The 26,047-nt window shown below is 34.6% G+C and overlaps 1 protein-coding gene across 4 annotated transcripts; it reads left to right on the top strand.

The window, feature by feature from the left end:
* LOC103974534 (3'-5' exonuclease) lies at positions 1-25,759 on the top strand. Of its 4 annotated transcripts, none has more exons than XM_065083476.1 (6): positions 4-664; positions 4,415-4,594; positions 4,802-4,932; positions 5,013-5,174; positions 25,186-25,296; positions 25,544-25,759. In XM_065083476.1, the coding sequence occupies exons 1-6, from the start codon at positions 349-351 to the stop codon at positions 25,604-25,606; spliced, it is 963 nt and encodes a 320-aa protein (XP_064939548.1). In that variant the 5' UTR covers positions 4-348; the 3' UTR covers positions 25,607-25,759. The 4 variants fall into 4 exon arrangements, with proteins under 4 accessions (XP_064939549.1, XP_064939548.1, XP_064939546.1 ...); XM_065083474.1 differs by having other exon boundaries at positions 25,385-25,759; XM_065083475.1 differs by having other exon boundaries at positions 5-664; positions 25,388-25,759.
* The last annotated feature ends 288 nt before the right edge of the window (positions 25,760-26,047 follow it).

Here is a 26,047-nt window from a genome sequence, read left to right as displayed (position 1 = left end):
AAAAATAAAAATCTTGGTCCGATATTTCGTGTCGGTCGTCCATCTGACTCGTTGCGTGCCAAAACTCCGCTCATACGCCTCGATCCCCGTCGTGTTGCGAATTGATCTTCGATTTAGTATGTGGAGAGGCGAAAACACCCATAGGCGCAACGTCGGAACGAACTGCGTTAATTTGCGTTTCAGCTGTTGCGGCTCTCTTTCCGTTTTCGACATCAGATGCGATTTAACCTCCGACGAACACTGTCGGCATAGGGTCCACGGCAACATATCGTGACATTAGTTGTTTCGTAAACACGCTCGTTCAAAATACAATTTCTTTCCCTTTGGGAAAGAGAGGGATGATTGGAAATGGAAAAGGACGGCGACAGCTTCCTGGATTGGGATTGGGACCTTGTTGCTGAGGAAGAGCTCCGAGCCATCGAAGGCGTCTACTACTCCTCCGCCAAGAAGCGACGGATTTCCTCCGATCTTGACGCCGACGACCCTGCCCCCCTCCATTCGCGACCAAGTGGCCGTCGTTTGCCCGACTGGGGCCGGGCCGACGCCACCGAGTCTCAGTGCCATGGCGGGCACGGCGGCGGCGTGGCCACGGCGATCGCCGATCGGCCGCCGTCATCTTGCCCTACAAATGGGGCTTGGAGGGTCTCGCCACTTCGTTGCCCAGGTTGATTTCGTTCGATTAAGTTCATCTTTTCTTCAATTACGAAAGAAGCTTTTGGTGTTTCTTTAAAATCTCGGTTCTTTCTTGGGTATAGAGATTTCGTGTTCTTTTTCTTTTTTCCTTTTCCTTTTGGTTTTTAAGGCAACTTCATTATGCTTTTGGCGTATCCTTTTTGTAGCTTTGGTTTAATAAACGGTGAATCAGCACAGTTGCGAAGCTTATATTTTGCTAAACGTTGAATTCTGAACCCCTGAAAGGTGCATTGTTGTGTATATCTCATATTAATGTTGCAACAAGAAAATGAGATACAATATTGATATTAGCTGATGCATATTTGACTAAGTCTTTTTCTATATTTTGTGTACTTTTCACATATATATATATATGGATGTATGTGCATGATTACCTCTTTGCAAGCAAAATGACATGGGGATATACAACACTCCAAAACTTTATTTCAGAATGACCACTGTGTAATGAAGTGCAGGTTCTTCTCTGCCACCCTAGAGTAAGGTCTTGTTGGAAATTTTTTGTTATTTTCGGATGTATTTTCGCTTCTTTTTTTTAGTGACTATTTCAGATGGAGTTTAGAGTCATATTCTGGGTTGATCTTATCTTTTTGCCTTATTATCGTAATACATAGGTATGAGATATCTTTTGAGTCACTAGGAGTTATATTTGTTCAGTTATGTTTGTGCAAACTCGAGTTACACTTTGGTGAAGTGATGATAACATATTCCCCATGTGCCGATCTGTCACTGATTCATTTTATTTTTCCATGCTGGTCCTTAATGGACTGAACGATATTATGAGGAGGCAAGCCTTTTGCGAGTATGTGTCGTAAGGGTGACGTACAACTTATCATGAGAATAGTTAATGAAAATGATTATCATATATTTATTAGAAAATTATATTAATGTATAATACAAATATAACTATAATAGATAAATATGGTGTGTTATCCACTTGGAATTTTTGAAGATACCGATGGCACCACTGACAAGTCTTTTATAACCATACATGGGAACTGTAGGGTAATGCAAAGACAAATTAAAAACCCTAATTATAATGATGGTCCCTAATAACCATACAAGTGGAGTGCAGGGTGACAAAACAAGATAGAACAAAAAATTATTTTATCATACATAGGATTATTTTTGAATCTTATAATATCCCCTATCTCTTTGAAAGCTTTCCTATTTAAGAGATTAAGGGCTGTCCTCTATCCTCCCTCTTTCTTTCCCTATATTGTTTTCTGTCTGTCTTACATAGTGGAGGATAATAAACAATGATGCTTGATGACACATTGGTTGTAGCAAATATTAAATGGAAGAAAATAGCATGTTGCTCAATTTTATAGTAATGGTCAAAGGTTTCTTGTATTAATCTCAGCTTTCTTCGTCTCCATCCCCTGCTTATGTTATACTCTCTTCTTTCCCTCTTGAAGGTTGTCAAATAGAATTGGCAATTATTAGCCATTATCAGTTGAGTTTGATTGATTCTAGCCAATTCTGGCTGATTATTGGGTTATACCAATATGGAGTGGGCCGATTGTATTAGAATTGGCCAATACCATGAATAAACTCAAAGCCACTTTTTTTAATTAGTAACTTGTATCACTAATTCACTAATCATTTGGGCTATGTGCTTTAGTTCTTGTTTTATTGTCAAGGTCTAATTTTCTTGATTTTGATTACAAAGATTTGAAGAGCTCAAGAGCTATGATTTTAGCTACAATCTCGAATTTTAGAAATAATGTAATTCATCATATGATACCACAATGTAGAAAGTAGACACCAATATAAGCTTGATTTTGTAGCCCTTCACAATATGGTTCGCCTTACCGGTTTGTACCGGTGTACCGACCAATTGTCGGTATGGTATATACCAAGTTGTACCAAGCCATATTGAGCATACTGACACACAGTACATAGGAACATATCGATGTACCATCTGTATCGATCCTCTATGGAACTGGTACATATTGCCCATATTGAGTGGTACATTGTGGTACGATGAACCTTGCTTCACAAATTTTGTCATAAATATCTTATTTGTGTTAGGGTTAAGGTGGTTTAAAAAGCAGGTAAGATGTTAAAAAAATATATTAATTAACATGGCAAATACCATTGACTAAAGAGGTTTGGTTTAGCCTGATCAAAGTGATTCAACCCAAACAACTAAGATTGAAATATTCGCCAAAAGGGATAGGTTATAGTAATTGCTGCTATCCTTGTTTATGTAGATATCCTAGTAGTTAATTTTGTTAGCAACACAAACATAGGGAATCATTCTGGTAAAATTTATCCCTGGTTGAGTCAGATTAGTAAAATATTCTTTAGACATACCTTTTTTCATATCTTTGATTTAGTTCAAAAAGCTATTAGGATTTACCAAACATGTTACAGAAAAAAAGCATAGAGCAGACTAGCGTACAATTTAAAGTAAGAATGGATCACTTTTTTGTTTGTTTCATTTCTTTATAACTATAATTTTCTCTCTGTTGCCACTCTCTTCTTTTTTATCACTGGCTTTGTGTGATTGCATTTTTCTAATTTAGATAACAGCTATGGCAATGAACCAATTTCTTTTTTTAGATTTTTTATATATAAATGAGACCTTAGTTTTATGTTTACCTAATTTTGAAGTTACTTTTCACTAGGTACTTATATTGTGTGCCTTCCTATAATAGGCATGTGGCTTATCTTGCAACTCAAACGTAGTTTCCTATAGACATTGACAATTTAGTGCAACTTGAAATTCAACAAATTTGTTTTAGTTGGAAAACTTATTTTGAAAGAGAGATGTGATAACAGGTATATGATCACTTTACTCCTGGAACTACTCATTTCATCTGTACATGTGCTGGCAGCTTTAAATTAATTATATTTGTTAAAAGTTTGAGGCGGCATTCCATGTGTATTGTAGGTGGCTGTCTGGTTTGTGATAACATGACAATTTTTTTTTCAATGGTATCAAAGATAATTTATTAGAAGCCCTAAATGGACACTTCTTGAGCATATGAGCAGATGAGTTCAAGTTCAGATTTACCTATATATTGCAGTAATGTATACATGGGAACACTTTACTGACTGGATTAATGTTTTTTTAATGGAAGGCATGATTTAGATGATCTTTATTTTGTCTATGTTCTTTTGTTGTAATTTCTGTTTCAACATTATGGAAATTTAATTTCAAATTCAAGTCGTTTTTGGTACCCTAACCTTTTGGTACTTGCATTTGCAATTTCACTTGATTATATTATTCTTATCAACCCTAGTACTGACTCTGCATTTAGGTAAAAAGAAAAAGTTCATCTTTAATCAGGAAATGAAAACATTTTAGTATCTGAAGAACTTGCATATATGCATATTGATAAATCTTGTTGTTTTTTTTAATACTAATGCATTGTAACTCCATCGGGCCTACCAGAATATAAATATCTTTATTAGTCGAACAAGATCCTGGTAAAATTATAAATGGGAGGTCTTGGTACTTTCATTGTGTATCACATCCAGAAAGATCATTATATTGCTAGGTAATGATTGTCCCTTGTTCCTATTCATGGTATGAAGTCATTGGTGTTAAATAAAAAACCTGTTAAATCCATGTTTAACAACTATTAGCATTATTAAAAAGTGTGCCTTTTAATATCTTTTATTTAGTTCCTGTATACACTATACAAAGTTTCATTGTCCTGTTACTCATAATGTTCCAATCATTTTTAACACTCAGATATCACTTTGGCTTCAGGTAATTTCAAAGTGAGATATCCAACAATGGCATATAGGGGGAGCATCATATACTGTAGGACTGCTCCAGAAGTTGAGCAAGCGAGCATGGAACTTTTAAATAAAATTAGATCTATGAAACAATGTATGGATCATGTCTCTCTTGGATTTGACATTGAGTGGAGACCTGTTTTCAAGAGGGGTTGGTTCTTCTACCAGACTGTTTCTTAAGTGACCTTATTTGTTCTCTTAAGCTGTGTTTTCATCCAAAATCTATGGTTGCTTGATTAACTTTCTGTGCTTTCCTAGTCTTAGAAATGAATTTCTTTTGTTTTCTTATTGCTTCTAGCAGGTATCTTTTTTCAACTACATGCCAATTAAGTGTGAATTTGTGGTCTCCAATCTACAGGTGAAGCACCGAGGAAAGCTGCAGTTATGCAAATATGCCTGGAAAATGCCAGGTGTTATGTCATGCATATAATCCATTCTGGAATTCCTCCTGGCTTGAAGTGTCTTTTGGAGGATACTGTATCTGTCAAAGTGAGAATGCTAGTTTGATTTGATAATATATTTTTGAATGACTTTTTTTCTTGAGAAAAATTTCATTTGAATTTCTGAAGGTTGGAGTATGTATAGCCAATGATGCATGGAAGATGACAAATGATTATAATGTTTGTGTTGAACCATTAGAGGACTTATCGAGTCTTGCAAACCTCAAACTTGGTGGAGTGCCTAAGAGATGGAGTTTGGCTTCTCTAACTGAAATGATTACATGCAAGCAGGTTTTGTGAACCACTTGGTTTCTTTATCTACTGGTTTAATAGTTGGTTCATATATGTTCATCTGTTGCTTTTTTAGGTTCATTGCAAGCTAGAGATGTATGATACTATGTTTAATTCTGAGCTATTTGCGACATACAAAACATCACTCCTGCCATCATATAGGCTGAAATGTTCACAATTCTTGCCATCATATAGGTTCATTGCAAGCTAGAGATGTATGATACTATGTTTAATTCTGAGCTATTTGTGACATATAAAACATCACTACTGCCAAAATTTCCTGTCAGAGGTTCAAATCACAGAATGAAATATCGTAGAATAACCAGAGTGCAGCTTGGTATATACCTGTCTGACTAGGTGATAGTATGCCATTTTCCAGTGGCAAAATCCATGTAGAAGATAAACATAACTTTTCCGTCTTCCAAGTGTGGACAAACTGGTAATGATAGTAAGACTGATACACATTGGCACACTTGGGCTCTGATAGAGCTGCCAGTGTTAGTTCTTTGATTTGAATAAGTTGATGAAGTTAAAATAGAATAAGGGAAACCATATGAATACTTATGGTAATTATTAAAAAGAAAGCACATAGTTTACATATTAAGTAGTAGTGTATAGTGATGATTTATACTTTTCTTAAGGAACTTCGTTGAGTGGTGTTAGTGTAAACAACTTTTTAGCCGTGACCTCGGGGCCGACGCGGCTTGGTTCGGGTCCAGATGACGGGTTGCCGGTTCCTTTGCAAGGGGGTTCCTTGCCAACGCGCCCGGAGAGAAGCGCCTCGCCTTCGTTCCTGCACACAGGTTGGGACGGGAGAACTCGACCCGACCCTTCCGACGATCAAGTCAGTCAGCAATCGTAGTGGGGTTGTTTTCTCCCTCTTTTCTTTTGTTCAGAATGCAAGGGTATTTATAAGGGGGGTTCGGTGTTACCTGATGCGCCTGCCCGCAAGGGGTAAGATCGTACCTTCTGATGGCGTCGACATTGCTATCGGCGTAGCGTGTGGAACCGAACCTGAGCGATCGTTAATGGGCCTCGGTTGGCGTTTTGACCCGTGTCAGTTACGCGGTGTCGGACTAACAGGGGAGCGGGACGTCAGCGGGTGTCATGCAAGTCTTATCATAATTATTACCCTCATCAAGTGGGTCCTAGATGATAAAAATCTCTAGTAAAAGTAGTTCAAATCTTTCATTTAAACATTTGAATTTGGACATGCTATGAATCAAGGGACTACAATCTTGTGTCGGTCATAGTCGGACTACAACGTACTGATTGTTACCAGCATATTGTATGTTGGTACATCAGTACGTGTCGACAAATCCAAAAAAATCCCAAAAATACTTAAAAATTAGAAAAAAACCTAAATTAGGGTATTTTAATTAGAACTTAATGTAATATTAGTTTAATTTTAATAAAAAAATCCAAGTAAGGAAGACATAGCGAATTTATCTTTTTTGGACATTGAGTAATAACTTTGCAGTATGTTCCAAATGGTTCTTCTATTGATGGCGAGTCATCTTCAAAGATACGACCTAGATTGTGTGTCAAAACTTTAAGATTTAGACAAATTAAGTAATCATTGGATCGATCGCTAGATATATATATTTCCACCACCAAAATAAATAGTGGTATTCCATAGTTGGTACTGACCGACCGTGTTGGTCTTCAATCCTATGTATTTATATATCGATATGGTATGTCTGTCGGACCTAATCTTGAAATTGCTCCTATGACATAGTATACAAATAAACTATATATCATTAGTGCTTCAATGTGTTGATGGTGGTTGCTTGAGAGTCTTGAACAACACATATCCGAGGAGATTTTTGAGACAAGTATGATTGTGGCATGTATGGGTGGGGAGGTTGGAGAACAGCGAAACTTATGCTATCACCACTAGCCTCCTTATTATAAGAATGATCAACCTTCGAAAAAAAAGACTAACTATCACTAATTAACTATCACCATATTGTTGTTGGCCATAGAATCCTCCACAATATGATGGTTGGGAACAAGGTCCCCAAAACCGTATCGTATCAATGTTTCGAGGCTGGCTCGGTACGGTACGGTACGGTACGGTGTACTGAGAGGTACGCCAAGCGTACCGAGCGGTACACCTAATTTAGGGTGTAAAACCCTCCAAAAATACCTAAAAATAAAAAAAAGTTTGGATAGGGTTTTTAAGTTAGAAATAAATATAGTAATAGTATAAGTTTAGCAAAATCAATGTAAATTAGGTAAGAATAGTTTCACATATCTTTTTTAGGTTTTGAGGAAGTCTTGTTCAAGGTTCGTATTTCAATTCGTTATGGATTGTCCTTCTATAAATATTGAAATATCTACAGAAAAATCATTTAAATTGTTAGACTATTTTGTTACAATATAAACTCTAAAATTCAAATGAATTAAATAATCACATATGTAGATATATCTGATTGTTGATTCTACCACCAAAATGAATGATGGGCCTCCACGGGTGGTGGATCGGGGTCCTCGATCCTATATATCTGCATATCAATATGATATGTTTGTTGGACCCAATCATGAAATTGATCCCATGACAGTGTATTGATACACTGTATGCTATTGATGCATCAATGTGGTGCTGATCGTCATGAATCATATTTGTCCGAGGCAGCTCTTGAGGCATATATTGGTGAATGTCAGAGCTTTTACTTTCGCTACTGATCTGCTGCTCTGTATCATACTATTGCTCAGAGAAGGATGACCAACTATCACCATACTGTTGTTGCCTGTATGATTCTCCATAATACGATGACTGTGAATACGATGAGCTTTTTTCTGTCTATATTATGTAGGCTATGTCGCATCTACTCAAATTCATCTACTTCCTTTCCCTTCCCCTTCTGCGTATAAACTTGACCAGTACCTTGTCGAGTTCCATGATCTGAATCTTAGGTGGCATGTGTAAAATATTGCTCCTCAGTCCATGCACCACCCTCAACTTGTATAGACGAGACCAACGACTGCCTAGCATCACCGCCATCATCTGTCGAGGCACTGCTGTCCGTGTTGCTATCATGTCTTTGGACCGAGCGAGTTGCTGAATGTGATTGTGAAGGTGTCTCGTTGCCCGACTTGATTCTTTCCAACGATGCAACTGATGCTACTGCCTTCCCCTTTGCCTTTGTACGCTGGGCGGACGACTGTGACCGTTGGGTGTCCGTAGTTCCTCGAGCAGTTTGACTCTATGTTGTTCGACTCCTGCCACGTTGTAATTGAGGGGGATTTTTCACCTGTTGGGGTTGTTCTTCTTCTACTTCTATTGCCTCGGTGATAAAACGTGAAGGACGCTGAGGATCTCCCGCCTCATTAAGTAGAGGATCCTCTTGGTTCTCTGCTGCTTCAACCCAATCTAACATTGGCTCTGAATCTTCGTTGTAGAATTGGAGGTCAATGGGATCAATATATGATTCCTCTGGCTCCTTATCCAACTCAGCACATTGCAATCTTAGCCGCATGTTATAATAGACATATACTAGTTTCTCTAATCGTCTATATGAGAGTTTGTTGCGGACCTTCGTATGAATCAATGCAAACGTTGACCAATTACGTTCGCAACCACTAGATGTTGTCTATGAAAGTACACGAACGGTAACCTTCTTTAAATATGGCTTAAATATAGTGCATCCCCTCCAAATTGTAGCCATCACTCGACTGTAAAAAGATATAAATAAGATTTTATTAGGATAACAAATAATTAACATTAAATATAATTGATAATCAATATGTATAACTTTTCCTCATCAGGATCCATAGTGTAACGATATGATACAGCTACAACGTCGGAGAATGAACCAACTGTTTCTCGAAATAATCGACCCTCCATAAGATCATCGGTTGCATTAGTAGTGTTTGGCAAGAGCCAAAATATAACATTTCGTAGTATCGTTAGGAAATCATTTTGCGTTCCGAGAGCATATCGATATTGAATTGCCGGGTTTAGATAATACGCCGCAAGACATAATTTTATTAGTATGATTTTTTTATTATCTAAATAATAATAAATTAAATTATTCTGAATATGAATTTACTTACATTATGGATATCTTGATCCATATGAACTTCGGTTCGACGATCAATGATCCGTACGTATTGGTCGGCCTTAAAATCATCTTTGAATGCTCTCCTGACCTCCTCTCTCGCTGAAATCAGCATATATTTAAGATACGATATCTGTGGACGCTTGTCCATATCGACTTTACGGAGGACAATATAAAGTGGTTCCACACCTTTTATGATTTCTATCGTAGTCTCCCAAAATCTAGAGGAAAGAATGGACTTTTCTATCTTCTTTCCATCGCTCAATTTTGAATATCTAGACTCAGACCACTCTTGTGAGATGACCATTGCCTTCAAGCCATGCCTTTTTTGCTGTAATGACTTTAATATAATAAAATTGGTAGCAAACCGAGTAATTCCAGGTCGAAGTATCTCACCGTTTATATACTTTTGCATTAAAGCGTGGACCCAATGATGATTATATATAAACTTTATAATTGATTGTGCTCGAGCTACATAATTCTTGACTGCATCCAACTCACCAATATCCTTCAGCATTAGATCTATGTAATGAGCTGCACATGGAGTCCAAAACAAAGTTTTTCTTTTTTCCATCAATTGCAAACCGGCTTTTTTGAAATTCGCTCCATTGTCGGTTATTATTTGGACAACATACTATGGTCCAATCTCCTCTACTATAGTGTCCATCAAGCTCTCAATGTAGTTTGCATCTTGGATATTTTCAAAAGCATTACCGGACTTATGAAGCACCACTCTTCTGTTGCAATAAACAAGAAAGTTGATGATACTTAATTCTTGTTGGTCCTATCCAACTGTCACACATAAGTGTCACCCCATATTCGTCTCATTGCCTCTTGAAGGATTTGATCCAATCCTTTAGTTCTGCCACCTCCTCATCTAAGTACACGTCGTAAATCTCCTTCGGTGTTGGAGGTTGGATCCCCGTGCCAGACTTTTGAATAAAAGAGACCATGCTCTGATAATATGGACCTTGGGTTGTATTGGTTGGAATCTTGTGGAAGTTGAACTATTTTGAGATTGCCTTCCCAATATCCCATTTTTTTTCTTTTATGTATGCATCGTCAATCCATGTCTATTTCGCTGTTTGTGGGGGATAGGCTTGCGGATCAATATCAACAATATATGGTGCGGACCTCCTGCCAAGACCTCTCATAAAACCACGGAGTCCACCATATCTAATGCTACTAGTTCGGCCTAACTGAGAAGGAGCAGTTGGTTGCCTTATGCTAGCCGACCTCTGAATTCCACTACCACTCCAATTGTGAGTCAGGTCGTCGATGCCTCATTGCTTCATCAATCGTATACTGATGCTCCAATGATGCACGAATCCCAACTGTGAGATCCGGGTCGATTTGATCGCCGCAATCCTCATATTGATCATAAACTAGTTCCTGTGTAGCCCTATAATATTCTTTCTCAACTCTTGCCTTCTTTTTTAATGTATATTCCTTTGATTGTTGTAGCTTGCTTTGAAATAATTTACGGATCTCCATCGGAACCTTCTTGTATTTTGCAACATCAGGATATTCGCCCGTCAAATACATTTTCACCCAAGTTATTCCTCCACCCTTGCCAATGTAGTCACAATAAATACATTGTCAATGATGATGGTTCCCATCTATCTTTTGGGCATGAACCCATGCATCATCATGTGGCTGTTCCTTTGGTACCATGATCCTACCAAATTTAAATCAAATAAATTATAAAGTATAAATATATTAAATTGACCAAATATCGATAAAAAATGACTAATCGTAGCATTAAATAACTTTAATAAAACCTAATTAAACCTATTTTACCATTATATATATGTTAAACACATAAAAGAAACATTAAATATGTAATTTTGATCCAATATGATTCAAATTATAATAAAATCATCATTAGATATACTAATTACATGATTAACATAGTTAATTTTCTACTAATTACTTCTCTTTCAATACTATAAACATGACAAACACCCTAATAGGTATTAAACACATTGAATTGACATGAAATCGAACAAATTTCGATTAAATCATCATTAAAATGACTAATCGTAGCATTAAATAACTTTAATAAAACCTAATTAAACCTATTTTACCATCATATATATGTCAAACACATAAAAGAAACATTAGATATATAATTTTGATTCAATATGATTCAAATTCTGATAAAATCATCATTAGATACACTAATTACATGATTAACATAGTTAATTTTTCACTAATTACTTCTCTTTGAATACTATAAACATGGCAAACACCCCTATAGGTATTAAACAAATTGAATTGACATAAAATCGAACAAATTTTAATTAATCATCATTAAAATTACTAATTACAGAATTAAATAACTTTAATAAAACCTAATTAAACCTATTTTACCATCATATATATGTTAAACACATAAAAAAAATATTAAATATGTAATTTTGATCTAATATGATTCAAATTATGATAAAATCATCATTAGATACACTAATTACATGATTAACATAGTTAATTTTTCACTAATTACTTCTCTTTCAATACTATAAACATGGCAAACACCCTAATAGGTATTAAACATATTGAATTGACATAAAATCGAATAAATTTTAATTAAATCATCATTAAAATTACTAATCACAGTATTAAATAACTTAAATAAAATCTAATTAAACCTATTTTAGCATCATATATATGTGAAACACATAAAAAAATATTAAATATGTAATTTTGATCCAATATGATTCAAATTATGATAAAATCATCATTAGATATACTAATTACATGATTAATATAATTAATTTTTCACTAATTACTTCTCTTTCAACACTATAAACATAGCAAACATCCTAATAGGTATTAAACACATTGAATTGACAAAAAATCGAACAAATTTCGATTAAATCATCATTAAAATGACTAATTGCAACATCATAAATATTTTTCAATATTTAATATGCATGAAACACAGTAATCATAATATTAAATATTTTAATAACTCTCTAATTAAAGAAAGAGAATACATACCTTTTGATTAGAAAGTTCTTTCTCTTAATCTTCCCAAATTAGTCTCGATTGAATTCACAAATCGTTATTTTATAGAGTTTAGGAGAGAAAAAAGAGTTTAGAAGTGAAATAGGGAAGAATGAGGGTTTAAATACTATGAGAAAGGGCTCCAACGGTCAATTTTACCGTTGGAGCAATGTAGCACTGTTACAGTGCAGTAACGGTTGAAATGGACCGTTACCGAGTTGTGCCGGACGGTAACGGTAGAAATTTCAATAGTTATCGCCCGATATTACCCCGTATCGTCGGATACAGGGCATTTTTAACTGTTCCACCCAGTTGCGGGCAGTCCGCGTACCGGTACGCTGTCGGACCGATACGTACCGCCCGTACCGGGTGGTATCATTCGGTATTGCCTACCTTGGTTGGGAATATGACAAGCTTTGCTCTATGTTTATGTTGTATAGGCTATATTGCATCTACTCGAGTCATCGATTGCCTTCCCCTCCCCTTTCGTATATAAACATTATGACCACCTCCTCAATCTTCATTATATATATCTTGGGTGGCATACGTAAAATGTTGCTCCTTGGTCCATGTATTACCCTAAGGCTGAGTAGACGGAACAATCGACTTCTCGTCATCATTGCCATTATCGGTCGAGACATTATTATTCACATTGCTATCACTACAGACCGAGCGAAGTGCTAAATATGATGGAGGTGTCTCATTGCTCGATTGAAATTATTGCTTCTCAATTCTTTCTAATGGATCGATTGTTGTTATTGTCTTCCCTTTTGCCTTTGTACACTAGGTAGACGATTGTGATTGTTGGGTGTCATGACCTTGACTAGTATGAGTTGAGGTTGTCTGGTTCCTTCCACCATGTATTGACCAATGGGGATCTTCCTCCTAATAGAATGTTGTTCCTTTTCTTTTATCGCTACAATGATAATACGAGAAGGAAGTAGACGATCTCATGCCTCATCAAGTAAAGGATCCTTTTTGTTGCTTCGACCCATTCTAACATCGAATGAGAATCATTATTATTGTATTAGAGGTCTAAGGGATTAATCTCTAGTGCATGTACACAAGGTTCTCTAGCTATCTACATGATTGTTGCGAATCTTTATGTGAAGCGAGGTGAATGTGAGCCAATTACGTTCGTAGCCACTCGATGGAATCAAGGTGAACGTTAGCCAATTACGTTCATAGCCACTCGATGGATTCGTTTATAAAAACACACAAACTACAACATATCTTAAATTGGGTGCGGACCCTCCAAATTATAGCCACCATTCAATTGTAAAAAAAATATACTGGAAAAAATATACTGGAAAAAATATATATAACACTATTAGCATAATAAATCATTAATGTCAATTTCAATTTAAAATTAAAGATGAGTGTGTAACTTTCTTTTAACAGCTACTATACTATAATGACAAGATATGGCTACATTATCGATGAAAGACCCGACATTTTTCTAGAATAGTTGACCATCCATGATAGCCTCGGCTTTATCAACATTTTGTGGCAAGAGTCAGGATATAGCTTTCATTAGTGCTTGCAAGAAATATGGTTCGGTCCAAGATTTTACAAAAATTAAATAGTAGGATTTAGGTAATATGCTACAAGATAAATGATTTTATCAATATTGAATTTTCCATGCAATGAGTATTCATCTTATAAATGACTGAATTTAAATTTACTTGCATTATAAATGTCTTGGTTCATATGGGCTTCAGTCTTGCGTTCGATGATGTGTAAGCAACATATGTCCCAAATAGGTATCTGTGGATGCTTCTTTATATTGACCTTATGAAGGGAAATATATAGTAATTTGACTACTGTTATGATTTCACTTATAGACTCCTAAAATCTAGATGATAGAATTGTCTTCTTTACTTTTTTTCCATCGGATGATTTTGAGTACTAGGAATTCGACCATTCCTATGATGTGACCATTGACTTTAGATCGTGTCTCTTTTGCTGAGTGGACCTTATAAGGTGATGAAGCTTGTTGCGAACTAAGTGATACTAGGTCGGAGTATCTCTCCATTTGTAAACTTTTGCATCAGGGAGTGCACCTAATGATGGTTGTAGATAAACTGTTTATGGCCTATGTGTTTAATCTTGGATTTTAATGATGAAACTAATTAATGAGTTTATCGGACTAAATATATTCTTGAGATAAGTGATGTAGAATATACTTTGATCATGAACTTGGATCACAAAAGGGCCAACTATCGAGGAGGACATTCAGATGTTGCACTGAAAAATTATCGTGTCGAAAATTGGACGTTGAGCTGAAGGATTGGTCGACATATCGAAGATCGGACTTCGTGCTATAGGTTCGGGCATCGTGCTGGAATGATCGAATATTGCGTCGTAAGATTGGATGTCGTAGACAAGTCGACATGTTGGTGGAATAGACGATATACCAAAGGAAAGGACGATGTGCCAGAAGAATGGATGACATACTGGAATAGCGTACAACGTGCCGAAAGCTTTGTTAATGTGCCGTATGCATGTTTGATTTATCATAGTCTTGATCGAGGTCATTATAGGTCAATTTGAGTTGGTTTTCGGTCGAAACTATGCCAACTTATCAAGGAAGCTATTGGGCATAAACTAGGGTTGAATTAGGCCTGTTAGAAGGCCAAATTGGTGGCCTAATCTAGGCCCGGGTGGTGGTACTGTCAGGCCCAGGCGGTAGTATTACTTGAGTCAACTGAAAAGCATTGTTTGTGTTTTTTTGGTGTTTCCGACGATAGTATCGCCCAGGGCAATGGTAGTACTGCCTAGGTCGGTGGTAGTACCGCCAAAGCCAAGATTCGCAGCCTCGTTACGGTGGTAGTATTGTCCGATGCCGGTGGTAGTACCGCTAGTATCCCGAAATTTTGGAGATTTAAATTTTTGACTTCATTTTTAAAGTATTTTGGGGGCTTATAAATACCTCACTCAAGCTTGATTGATGGAGCATCTATTAACGAGCACAAAAGCATTGTAAACTCTAATTTTGAGCATAGCTTGAGTCTCCTCCTCTTGTGTTTGATTATAATTCTAAGTTGTAGGAGGTGAGAGATCTTGTATAAAAAGAGAATGTGAAGGTTATCTTCTCAGCCTTAAAAAGGAGAAAGTTGTAAAAATGATAGTTGATCTTCGCTCATTGAAAAAAAGATTCGTAATAAAAGTTGATAATCTCCAAGGAAGAGGAATTGGGAGTTGTCATAACTCGAGAAGACTAAACCACTACAAATCGGTTCTCATTACTTATACTTGTGATTTAGTTTTATTCTCTTTACTTGAAACTTTAACTTGATCAATCGAGTTTCTAAAATGTATTAATTTATCGATCTAGTTTTAAAATCGATTAAAAATATTATTGCATTAATTCATTCCCCCCCCCCCCCCAACCCAAGATCGTAACAATTGGTATCCGAGCGAGGTTCTTTCATTTAGATTGACACCCGAGAGAATAAATGATATTTTCAAGCAATCAAAAGGGACACTCTATCATACAATCTCCCAAGTTTAATAGGACATATTATACCTATTGGAAAACACGAATAAAAATTTTCTTACTTTCTATGGATTTTGATTTATGGAATATTATTGAGTTTGGTTTTCAAAAATCTTCCAAACCGATGGAAGAATAGAATGACTTTGAAAAGAGAACGTTTTCTTTAAATGCTAAAGCTATAAATGTTTTATTTTGTGTTTTAGATAAAAATGAGCTTAATCGAGTTTTTACTTGTGATCGACACGTGATATATGATATACACTTGAAGTTACTCACGAAGACACGAGTAAAAGAATCCAAAATTAATCTTTTAGTTCATAGTTATGAATTATTAAAATGAAGACATGTGAATCTATTAGTGATATGTACACCCCTTTTATAGATGTTGTCAATGGATTAAAAACTCTTGGTAAAACTTATACTAATCTTGAATTGGTGAGTAAGATCTTAAGATCTTTTCCTAAAAATTGGGATCCAAAGGTAACGGCAATACAAGAAGCTAAAGACTTGAACAATCTTTCTCTTAAAGAACTCATTGGATCTTTAATGACCTATTAAATGATAAATAAAACGAATGATGAAGAAAATGAAAACCTTCAAAGAAAAGGAAGGATATTGCTCTCAAATCTAAAGAAGATTATTTGAGTGAAACCTCAAGTAATAACGATAAAAACATAACACTTCTTACAAAAAGATCAAAAAAGTTAATGAGAAGAAATAGGACAAACCTTGCAAGATGAGAAGGTAAGAATAAAAGCGAGTTCAAGAAAGATACAGTCATATGCTATAAGTGTAAAAAACCGGGACACAAAAAATGAGTGTCCACAATTGAAAAAGAAGTCATCAACCCAAAAAAAGAAGAAAGCACTTAAAGCAATATATGATGAATCAAGTGAGTCGGAAGTAGAAGAGCAAATAAATGATGAAGTGACAAATTATGTCTTAATGGCTTTCAACAATGAGATATTTGACTCTTTCGAAACTTCTTTATCACATGATGAATTACTTGAATCATTTCATAATTTATATGATGAACTTAAAAAAGATTGGTAAAAAATATATTTGGCTAAAAATGGATCATGTTTCACTCGTTAATGAATTTGATGCATTGAAAAATAAATATGACAACTATATATCGACATCTTCTACTTCTTACACTAAATATAAAGATTTAGAATCATCTAGCCTTGAACTTAAAAATGAGTTAGTTCAAAAATTACTAGAATTGCATGCCTTGAAAAATATAAAAAATGACTTACTTGCCATGAATAAAACACTAGAACATTGCTTAAAGGAGTTTATTGATAGTAATGATGTAATAGAATCACTTAAAAAGGAGATGTTACTATAATAAACATTAGAGAAATTTAAAATTAGAAACAAGTCACTTAATATGATTCTTGCTAAATAAGGTTGTGGATTTAGAAAAGAAGGTATTAGTTTCATAAGTAATAGCACACATAAAAAACTACTAAATTTATAAAAGAACCCCACTATATATTCCTTTTAAAGTTAAATGCAACTTCTATGGAAAGTTCGATCACTTTACCTATACATGCCCTCTTAAGAAATATATTCATCACAAATTAGTTTAGGTTCCTACATAAACCATAAATGATTTAAAGCTAAAAGGCAAGAAAGGAAAATCTAACCAAGAAGGACCTAAAGTTAAATGGGTACCTAAAACAAACCTCTCTTCCTTGTAGGTATATATCCAAACAAGAGTTAGGAGTAAAAGATGATATCTTAATAGTGGATGCTCAAGGTATATGATTGGAGATTCTATAAACTTTTCAAAGTTTACTAGCCAAGATGGAGGATATATTACATTCGAAGACAACAATAAAGGAAAAATCATTGGCATTGAAAATATTGGTAATAAATCGAATCTTTTGATTAAATATATGCTTTTGGTGGATGGTTTCAAACACAACTTAATAAGCATTAGCCAACTTTGTGATAAGAGATATAATATTAAATTTGAATCTCATGCTTACATCATAGAAATACCAAATAAGAATAAATCTATGATCGCTTTAAGAATTGATAATTTTCGTGATGCAATTTGTTTTTCGGTTTTGAATAATGATACATAGCTTTGGCATAGGAGACTAGGACATGCTAATATTAAATTAATTTCATAAATTGGAACTAAAGAACTTGTAAGAGGAATCCCTAAAATTAAATTTGTTAAAGATAAAATTTATGATACATGCCAACTAGGAAAATATATAAGGAATAACTTCAAATCCAAAAATCAAGTAAGTACCTCTAGACCATTAGAACTAATTCATATTGATTTCTTTGGATATATTGATATAATAAGTCTAGGAGGTAGCAAATATTAAGGTTTTTAATTTCGAATAATACCGCCCGTACCGTGCGATACATACTGGTCCGTCAGTAGACCGTTCCGCGGATCGTCTACTATCAAGCGGTAGCATCGATTGCGATTGTTTCCGTTCCTAAATCGGTCGGTGACAGAGAAGGAAAAGGTCGATGACGGAGAAGAAAGAAGAGGAAGAAAAAGGAAAACCTAGAGATTCGACGTGGCGACAAAGCCTCGGCGACGTCGTGGGGAGAAGCGACTTCTTCTTCCCAACAGAAGAAACCAAATGAGGTGACACCTTTTTTTTTTTTTCGCCCTGGGAAACCGAGCGATGTCACCTTGGCGACATCGCCTTTCCCTTTTCTTTCTTTTTTGCATGGGGAAACCGAGGCTACGTCGTTTCAGCGATGTCGCCTCTCCCTTTCTTTATTTTTTTGCGTAGGGAAACCAAGCGATGTCGCCTTTCCTCTTTTTTTTTGTTCATGCTGAGAAGGAAGGAACCTCCTTCTCATGCGGGCATTGTCGTTGTTATATATATATATATATATATATATATATATATATATATATATATATATATATATATCGAGCGGTATACCAAAATGTATCGCTTGGTATACTTATACCATACTATACCGAACTGAGCTTGAAACTCTGGTACAATACGAAATTACAAACCTTGGCAAATATGCTTTTATGGTTATTGATGATGATAGTAGATATACTTAGACATACTTCTTGGAACATAAAAATGATTATTTTAAATATTTTATCAAATTTTATAAACAAATTTAAAATAAAAAAGGTTTTATAATTTTTTCTATTCGTAGTGATCATGGTGGTAAATTTAGAAATTATGATTTTAAATAATTTTATGGTTTGAATGAGTATAACTACAATTTCTCGACTCCAAAAAATTCGTAACAAAATGAAGTTGTTGAGAGAAAATAGGAGTTTACAAGAGATGACAAGGGCCATGTATAATGAACATACCCTACCCAAATACTTTTGGGCCGAAGCCGTTAACACGACATGCTATGTTATGAATAAGATTTTTATAAGACCTCATTTATTTAAAACTCCCTATAAATTGTGGAATAATAAAAGACTCAACATCTCGTATTTTAAAATTTTTGGTTATAAATATTTTATTATAAATGACAAGGATACCTTAGGAAAATTTAATACAAAACTCGATAAAGGTATTTTTCTTGAATATTTTTTTATCTCTAAAGCTTATTGAGTTTTCAATAAGAGATCCTTAGTTATTGAAGAATTTATTTATGTTATTTTTGATGAATCTCTCGTAACTAAGAAAAATAATTTTAAATTTGATAAATTGAATTTGAATGAGGATTCTTTTCTTCAAAGCAACTTGGATACATTTACTTTCAAAGAAACCTTATCCAAAGAATAAAAGTACATATATGCATATCCTAAGGAGCTAATTATTTGAGATACATCAAAAGGTGTTTAAACTCGTTCTTTATTAAGAAATATTTATACAAATACAGCTTTTTTTTATCTCAAATTGAACTTAAATGCATTAATGATGTTTTTAAAGATGACTCAGGGGTCTCAGCAATACATGAAGAACTAAATCAATTCAAAAGAAATAAAGTTTGGACGCTTATTCCTAGACCTAGTGATCATCTTGTAATTGACACTAAATGGGTCTTTAGGAATTAAGTAAGATAAACTACATGATATGGTTCGAAATAAGACTAGATTAGGGGCCAAAGGTTTCAACCAAGAAGAAGGTATATACTATGAAGAAACCTTTGCTCCTATAGCTAGACTTGAAGCCATAAGGATACTCCTTGCCTATACATGTTTTTAAAATTTTAAATTATTTTAAATGAATATCAAAACTCAAAAGTGTTTTTCTTAATGGTTTTATTTTTCGAAAAAGTTTATGTTGAGTAATCACTCGGGTTTGAAAATGATTTTTTTTTCAAATCATATTTATAAATCATCTAAGTCTCTCTATGGGTTGAAGCAAGCCCTTAGGGCTTGGTATGAGAATCGTAGCTCTTTTCTTATTCAAAATAATTTTTCAAAATGCAAGGGTTAACACCACATTGTTTATCAAAAATGAATTTCTCACTTTTCAAATTTATGTTGATGATATTATTTTTGATTCTACTAATGAATCTTTATGTGAACCATTCTATAAGAATATAAGCTAAGAATTTGAAATGAGTTTAATGCGTGAATTAATATTTTTCCTATGATTACAAATTAAGCAGCTAAAAGATAATATTTTTATTAGTCAAATCAAGTATACTCTTGATCTATTAAAATGATTTTACATAGATAATGTTAAGGCTATCAACACACCAATAAGTATTTCTACTAAATTAGATATGGATAATAAAAGAGAATGCTTTGATCAAAAAATGTGTAGAGGTATAATAGACAGTTTACTATACCTTACTGCAACTAAACCTGATATAATATTTAGTGTTGGGTTTTGTATAAGATTTTAGTTTAATCCTAAACAATCTCACTTTAAAGAAGTAAAAAGAATTTTTAGGTACTTAAAAAGAACATCATCTCTAGGATTATGGTATCCTAAATCTAATAATTTTGATTTGATTGCTTATGCTGATGTTGACTTTGTAGGATGTAAAATAGATAGAAAAGGTACCTTTGGAACTTACCAATTCCTAGGTTATGAATTGTTTCTTGGTCATCCAAGAAGTAAAACTCTATTGCACTATCTACGGCTGAAGCTAAATATGTTACGACAGGTGTATACTGTGCGCATGTAATTTAGATGAAGAACACTTTAAAAGATTATGAATCTTGCCTGAAAAATATCCATATAAAATATGATAATACTAGTGTAATTTGTTTGACAAAGAATCCTATTCAACACTCTAGGACTAAGCACATTAACATTAGACATTATTTTATTAGGGATCATGATAGCAGATATTTTTACTAAACCATTGAGTGAGGAATAATTCAATTTTATTAGGAGAGAATTAGGCATGTTGAATCTTTTAAATGCATGATTAAAGAGCTTTTGCTATTTGTTCTCATATGATAATTTCTTTTAACTAATGACTAAATAAGAGATTTATCCAAACGAATCATGATCTTTTGCTTGACTTCTTGGTGTTTATAGCTTGAGATTTCTTTTGTATGAACCAAAACCTTTTACTATTTGATCTTCTATGATTCTTTCTTTTTGTTAATGATTAAAGAGGAGATTTATCTAAACGAATCATGATCTTTCACTTGACTTCTCGGTGTTTACGACTTGAGATTTATTTTGTATGAGTCAAGACTTTTTACTATTTATTCTCTTACGATTCCTTCCTTTTGCTAATGAATTCAAAAGACTTTTTACTTTTTACTATTTATTCTCTTACGACTTGAACTTTTGTTAATTACTATTTATCCAAATAAATTATGAGTTTTTGGTATTCACGACTTAAGATTTATTTTGACTCTTTTGAATTCATGACTTTATACTCAATTTTATTGATGACAAAGGAGAAGTAAGTCATATTTTTTGTTGATGATAAAGCGAGAGAAGTAGTGATTCATGCCTAGCTTACGTGTTGAACAAGTAAACTTATAATAACTTTTTATTAGTAGTGACTCATGCTTAACTTTTATTAATTATTTTTCAAAATTTGAAACTTGATTGAATATTTGGGCTTACAATGATAATATCAACAAAATCGAATTTGTCTCAACTTAAATTCAAAAATATCATTAAAAAATTATTATTTTGAATTCAAGTTCATCATATTTTTAAGATGACATATAGATATGGGGAATCTTATTAAGACCCATCATTAATTAACCTCTCGATCTCCATAACTTGAACTTTTCTTCGATGACATAATATTGAGATTCTTCGTATATAATGACACTAAAGTAATTTTTATTTTTACACAATTGGAACATTAATACAAAGGGGGAGAAGTAGTACCATGATATCATTTTATCCAGGGTCTGTCGTACCGAGCCGTATCGCCCGATACGGGCGGTACGTATCGGTCCGACAGGTATGTCGGTACGCGGACTGACTGTTATCGGTCCGAGAACACTATAGCACTGCAGCAGTACACTGTAGCACTGTAGCAGTGCTACAGTACTCGGTATACCCAGGTGTACCGCTCGGTACACCTGGGTGTACCGCTCGGTATACCGTACCATACCGGTACCGAGCCCAGGTCGAAATACCAGTACGGTATGGTATTGCGAACCTTGATTTTATCCCTCTTTTTTTTTTGCTGATAACAAAGGGGGAGAAGTAATAACTTATTTTTTTTTTAACAAAGAGGGAGAAGCATATTTTTTTTGTTAACCAAGGGGGAGAAGGGGTGACTCATGCATGAATTGGAAGAATCATGATGTTGATATTACACATTGATAATTGTTGAAAATTGAAACTTCAAATGATGATAACTTAAAATTTGAAATTTGATTGAATATTGATTTTTGGACTTGAATGATTGAATCATAATATCGATAAGTTAAATTTTTTTTTAAATTGAATTTAGTATTTGCATTTAAAAGGATATATGATCATTTGAGTTCAAGTTTATAATAATATTTTAAAATGATAAATAGACTAGGGAGTCTTATTAAAACCCTATCATTAATTGATTATAATCATCAAAAAGGAAAAGATTGTTGAATCCCAGATTTTGATGATAAAATTAATTGACGAGTTTACTAGACCAAATATATTTTTAAGATAAGTGATGTAGAAAATATTTTGATTATGGACTTGGATCACCAAAGGGTTAATTATCGAGCAAATCAATCGGACGTTGTGTTGAAAAATTATCGTATTGATAATTGGACGTCGTCCGAAGGATTGGTCGACGTGTCGGAGATCGAACTTCGTGCTATAGGTTTAGACATCGTGCTGAAAAGATCAGATATTGCGTCGGAAGATTTGATGTCGTGAGAAAGTCAACATGCCGGTGGAATGGGCGATATGTCGAAAGAAAGGACGATATGTTAAAAGGTTCGGATGAAGTGCTAGAAGAACGAAAGACATGCCAGAATAGTGTACAATGTGTTGAAAGCTTCGTTAATGTGCTATATGCGTGGTTGATTTATCATAATCTTGATCGATGTCATTATGGGTCAATTTAAGTTGATATTGAGCCAAAACCATACCAACCTGTCAAGGAACCCATTAGGCTTGCACAAGGGCCGAATTGGGCCTGTTAGAAGGCCAATCAATGGCCTAAACTAGGTCCAGGCAGTGGTACCGCCAGGCCCAGGCGGTAGTATCGCTTGAGTCAGCCAAAAAGCACTGTTTATGCTATTTCGGCATTTCCAGTGGTAGTACGGTCCATGCCGATGATAGCACCACCCAAGGTGCCGGTAATATCGCTTAGGCTAGTGGTAGTATTGCCAGAGCCAAGATTCACAACCCCGTTACGGTAGTAGTACCCCCCAGTGCCAGTAGTAGTACCACTAGTGCCCCCGAAATTTTGAAGATTTTAATTTTTGACTTCATTCTTGAAGTCTTTAGGGGCCTATAAATACCCCACTCAGGCTTGGTTGATGGGGCATCTATTCCTAAGCACAAAAGTGTTGTAAATTCTCATTTTGAGCATAGTTTGAGTCTCCTCCTTTTGAGTTTGGTTACAATTCTAAGTTGTAGGAGGTGAGAGATCTTATATAAAAAGAGAGTGTGAAGGTTGTCTCCTTAGCCTTAAAAAGGAGAAAGTTGTAACGAGGGTAGTTGATCGTCGCCCATTGGAAAGAAGATCGATAGTGAAAACCGGTAGCCTCGAGGAAAGAGGAATCAGGAGTGGACGTGGGTTGGGAAGACTGAACCACTACAAATTGGTTTCTCTCTTGCATTTTACTTGTGATTTAGTTTTATTCTCTTGTAACTTTAACTTGATCAACCCCCTCCCCCCGTCTTAGTGCCATTAAGATCCTAATACTATGCCCTTCTTTATGTAAGATCTTAGGCTCAAATCCCACTTTCGCTACTTACCTTTTACATTAAAAAAAAGAGATGATATCTAAATTTTTACAACTTAAAACATTGGTCTCGTGGTATACTAGAATCTCTTGTCAAATGTTGATGGTTCTAAACTTCATTCAATATTGCTTGTGCCCTCGCCACACTTCCTTACCATTGTTAACTCATTAATATATTTCATCATTAGGTTCATGCAATGAGTTGCACATGGAGTCCAAAATAGGCTTCCTCTTTGTTCCATTAATCGTAACCTGACCTTCTTAAAATTTGCACCATTATTGGTCATAATCTGTACAAAATACTGTGGCTTGGTCTCCTCTACGAACAATGTTCATGAGGTTCTTTGTGTAGTTTGCATCTTGAATTTTGTCATGAACCAATGGAAGATCACTCTTCTGTTGCCTACTTTAGGGTTGTGCTGACACAGTGAGACGTGTGGTTCAATACTTAGAAAAGGGTTGATGGTTGAAATTGATTTTGATTATTAACAAAAACCTACCAAGACACTACACTCTGAGTTTTGGTCCCCCCCCATTTGACTACTATACTGTAAGATTTGGTGCAAGCAGTACAGGGCGATGATTTATCATGATAGGAGACCTTAGAAGAAAGATGAATATAAATTCTATTCAAAACTGAATGGAATTGGTCTGACTCGCTACTGGGAATAGCTGGTCCAGTGCATAAGGCCATAACATGGGATAAAACCAGCGTTCTGTGTAAATGACAAAACTTATTCCCTTGTCAGATCAAGAATTTTCTTTTAAACAAAGTATTTATTTTGTTTATCTGCCAGATATAACTGATTCTGTTATCTATACATTGAGCATAGTACTTTCTTCAATATACTGAAGTCTCAAAAATTTGTTATGGCCATGCAGTAAATCCATATGTTAGAACTATTGTTATTAGCTACTTTATGAAGTACACTTTTCTCTAGCACATCACTTATTAGGAAAGGTGGAATATGATGCATGTAAAGACAGTTTATTGACTATAAAATACTACTACAAATTGCTTGCACATGTTTATTTTGTTGGATCTTTTGATAGTTTGCTGAGATTTTTTTGTGTTAGCATGTTTATATGCTTTTATAAAAGTTGTTCCACGTACTGAAATGATTGTTTCTTTTATAGCTGGAGAAGCCTAAAAAGATAAGAATGGGAAACTGGGAAGCTGATGTGCTGTCAAAGGAGCAACTGCAGTATGCAGCCACAGATGCATTTGTGTCTTGGCATTTATATCAGGTATTATACAGAACATTATCAATCAATTTTTTGTTTTCATATGGAACGTTTTCCAAAAATAATTTCAAAATTTTAAATATATCGTCAGCAGATCCTAAAGGGATTTCCAGATGCAAAATACGAAACAAAAAATGTGGAGAAAGTAAAAAAAAATTGACATCATGAATGAGCATCCAGAGAAGTAAATTTCTTCCCTGTAACTAATTTTAGTGGAAATGTTTATCTTCTATGTGTTCTACATGATCAGGCCTTTTTCTATCAACATCAAGACTTTCTAGGAGAAACTTGTATCGGCTTTTTTAGAGAATAAATGATCTTTGTTATATGTATATGTCATGTCCTATGCGGTGGGAATTTCTGTTGCCCGCAATAGACCACTGGTGCAACATCTGAAGTTGACGAAAATGTGTAATGATATGGTTTCAGTATTTATTTTATGGATTAATGCTTCCTCTTTGTTCAATTATACCCTTACTTTTAATTTGTCATTTAATTTATTGAACTTCAGTTAGTATTTTGATCAAAGTCTAACCATATTATGCTTCATGCAAAGATGAAAGTTCGATTTGATTGAACAATAGGATTTTGATTTAGTAATTTTACATTATCATCTTTTGAAGAAGTCCTCAAATAGCATATTTTGGCAATAGTTTGGAGTTTTGGTGGAATTGCTAGGTTGATACTTGGAGACCTTTTTCTAGTGACGTCTATGTAAATGCTTTTGTGTAACTAAGTTGTTCGTCAAATTTTC

The sequence above is a fragment of the Musa acuminata genome, chromosome BXJ1-9 (assembly GCF_036884655.1).
Source record: "Musa acuminata AAA Group cultivar baxijiao chromosome BXJ1-9, Cavendish_Baxijiao_AAA, whole genome shotgun sequence".
In the NCBI taxonomy this organism is placed as follows: Eukaryota; Viridiplantae; Streptophyta; class Magnoliopsida; order Zingiberales; family Musaceae; genus Musa; species Musa acuminata.
The sequence above is the reverse complement of the archived record's forward strand: the minus strand, read 5'-3'. Positions and strand labels throughout refer to the sequence as shown.

Bases quoted from the DNA above. Each gene is read 5' to 3' on its own strand.
- LOC103974534 (XM_065083474.1), top strand. From the start codon at position 349: ATGGAAAAGGACGGCGACAGCTTCCTGGATTGGGATTGGGACCTTGTT. The intron at 4,595-4,801 runs GTTGGTTCTTCT...TCCAATCTACAG, and splicing joins GAGACCTGTTTTCAAGAGGG to GTGAAGCACCGAGGAAAGCT. The intron at 4,933-5,012 runs GTGAGAATGCTA...GAATTTCTGAAG, and splicing joins AGGATACTGTATCTGTCAAA to GTTGGAGTATGTATAGCCAA.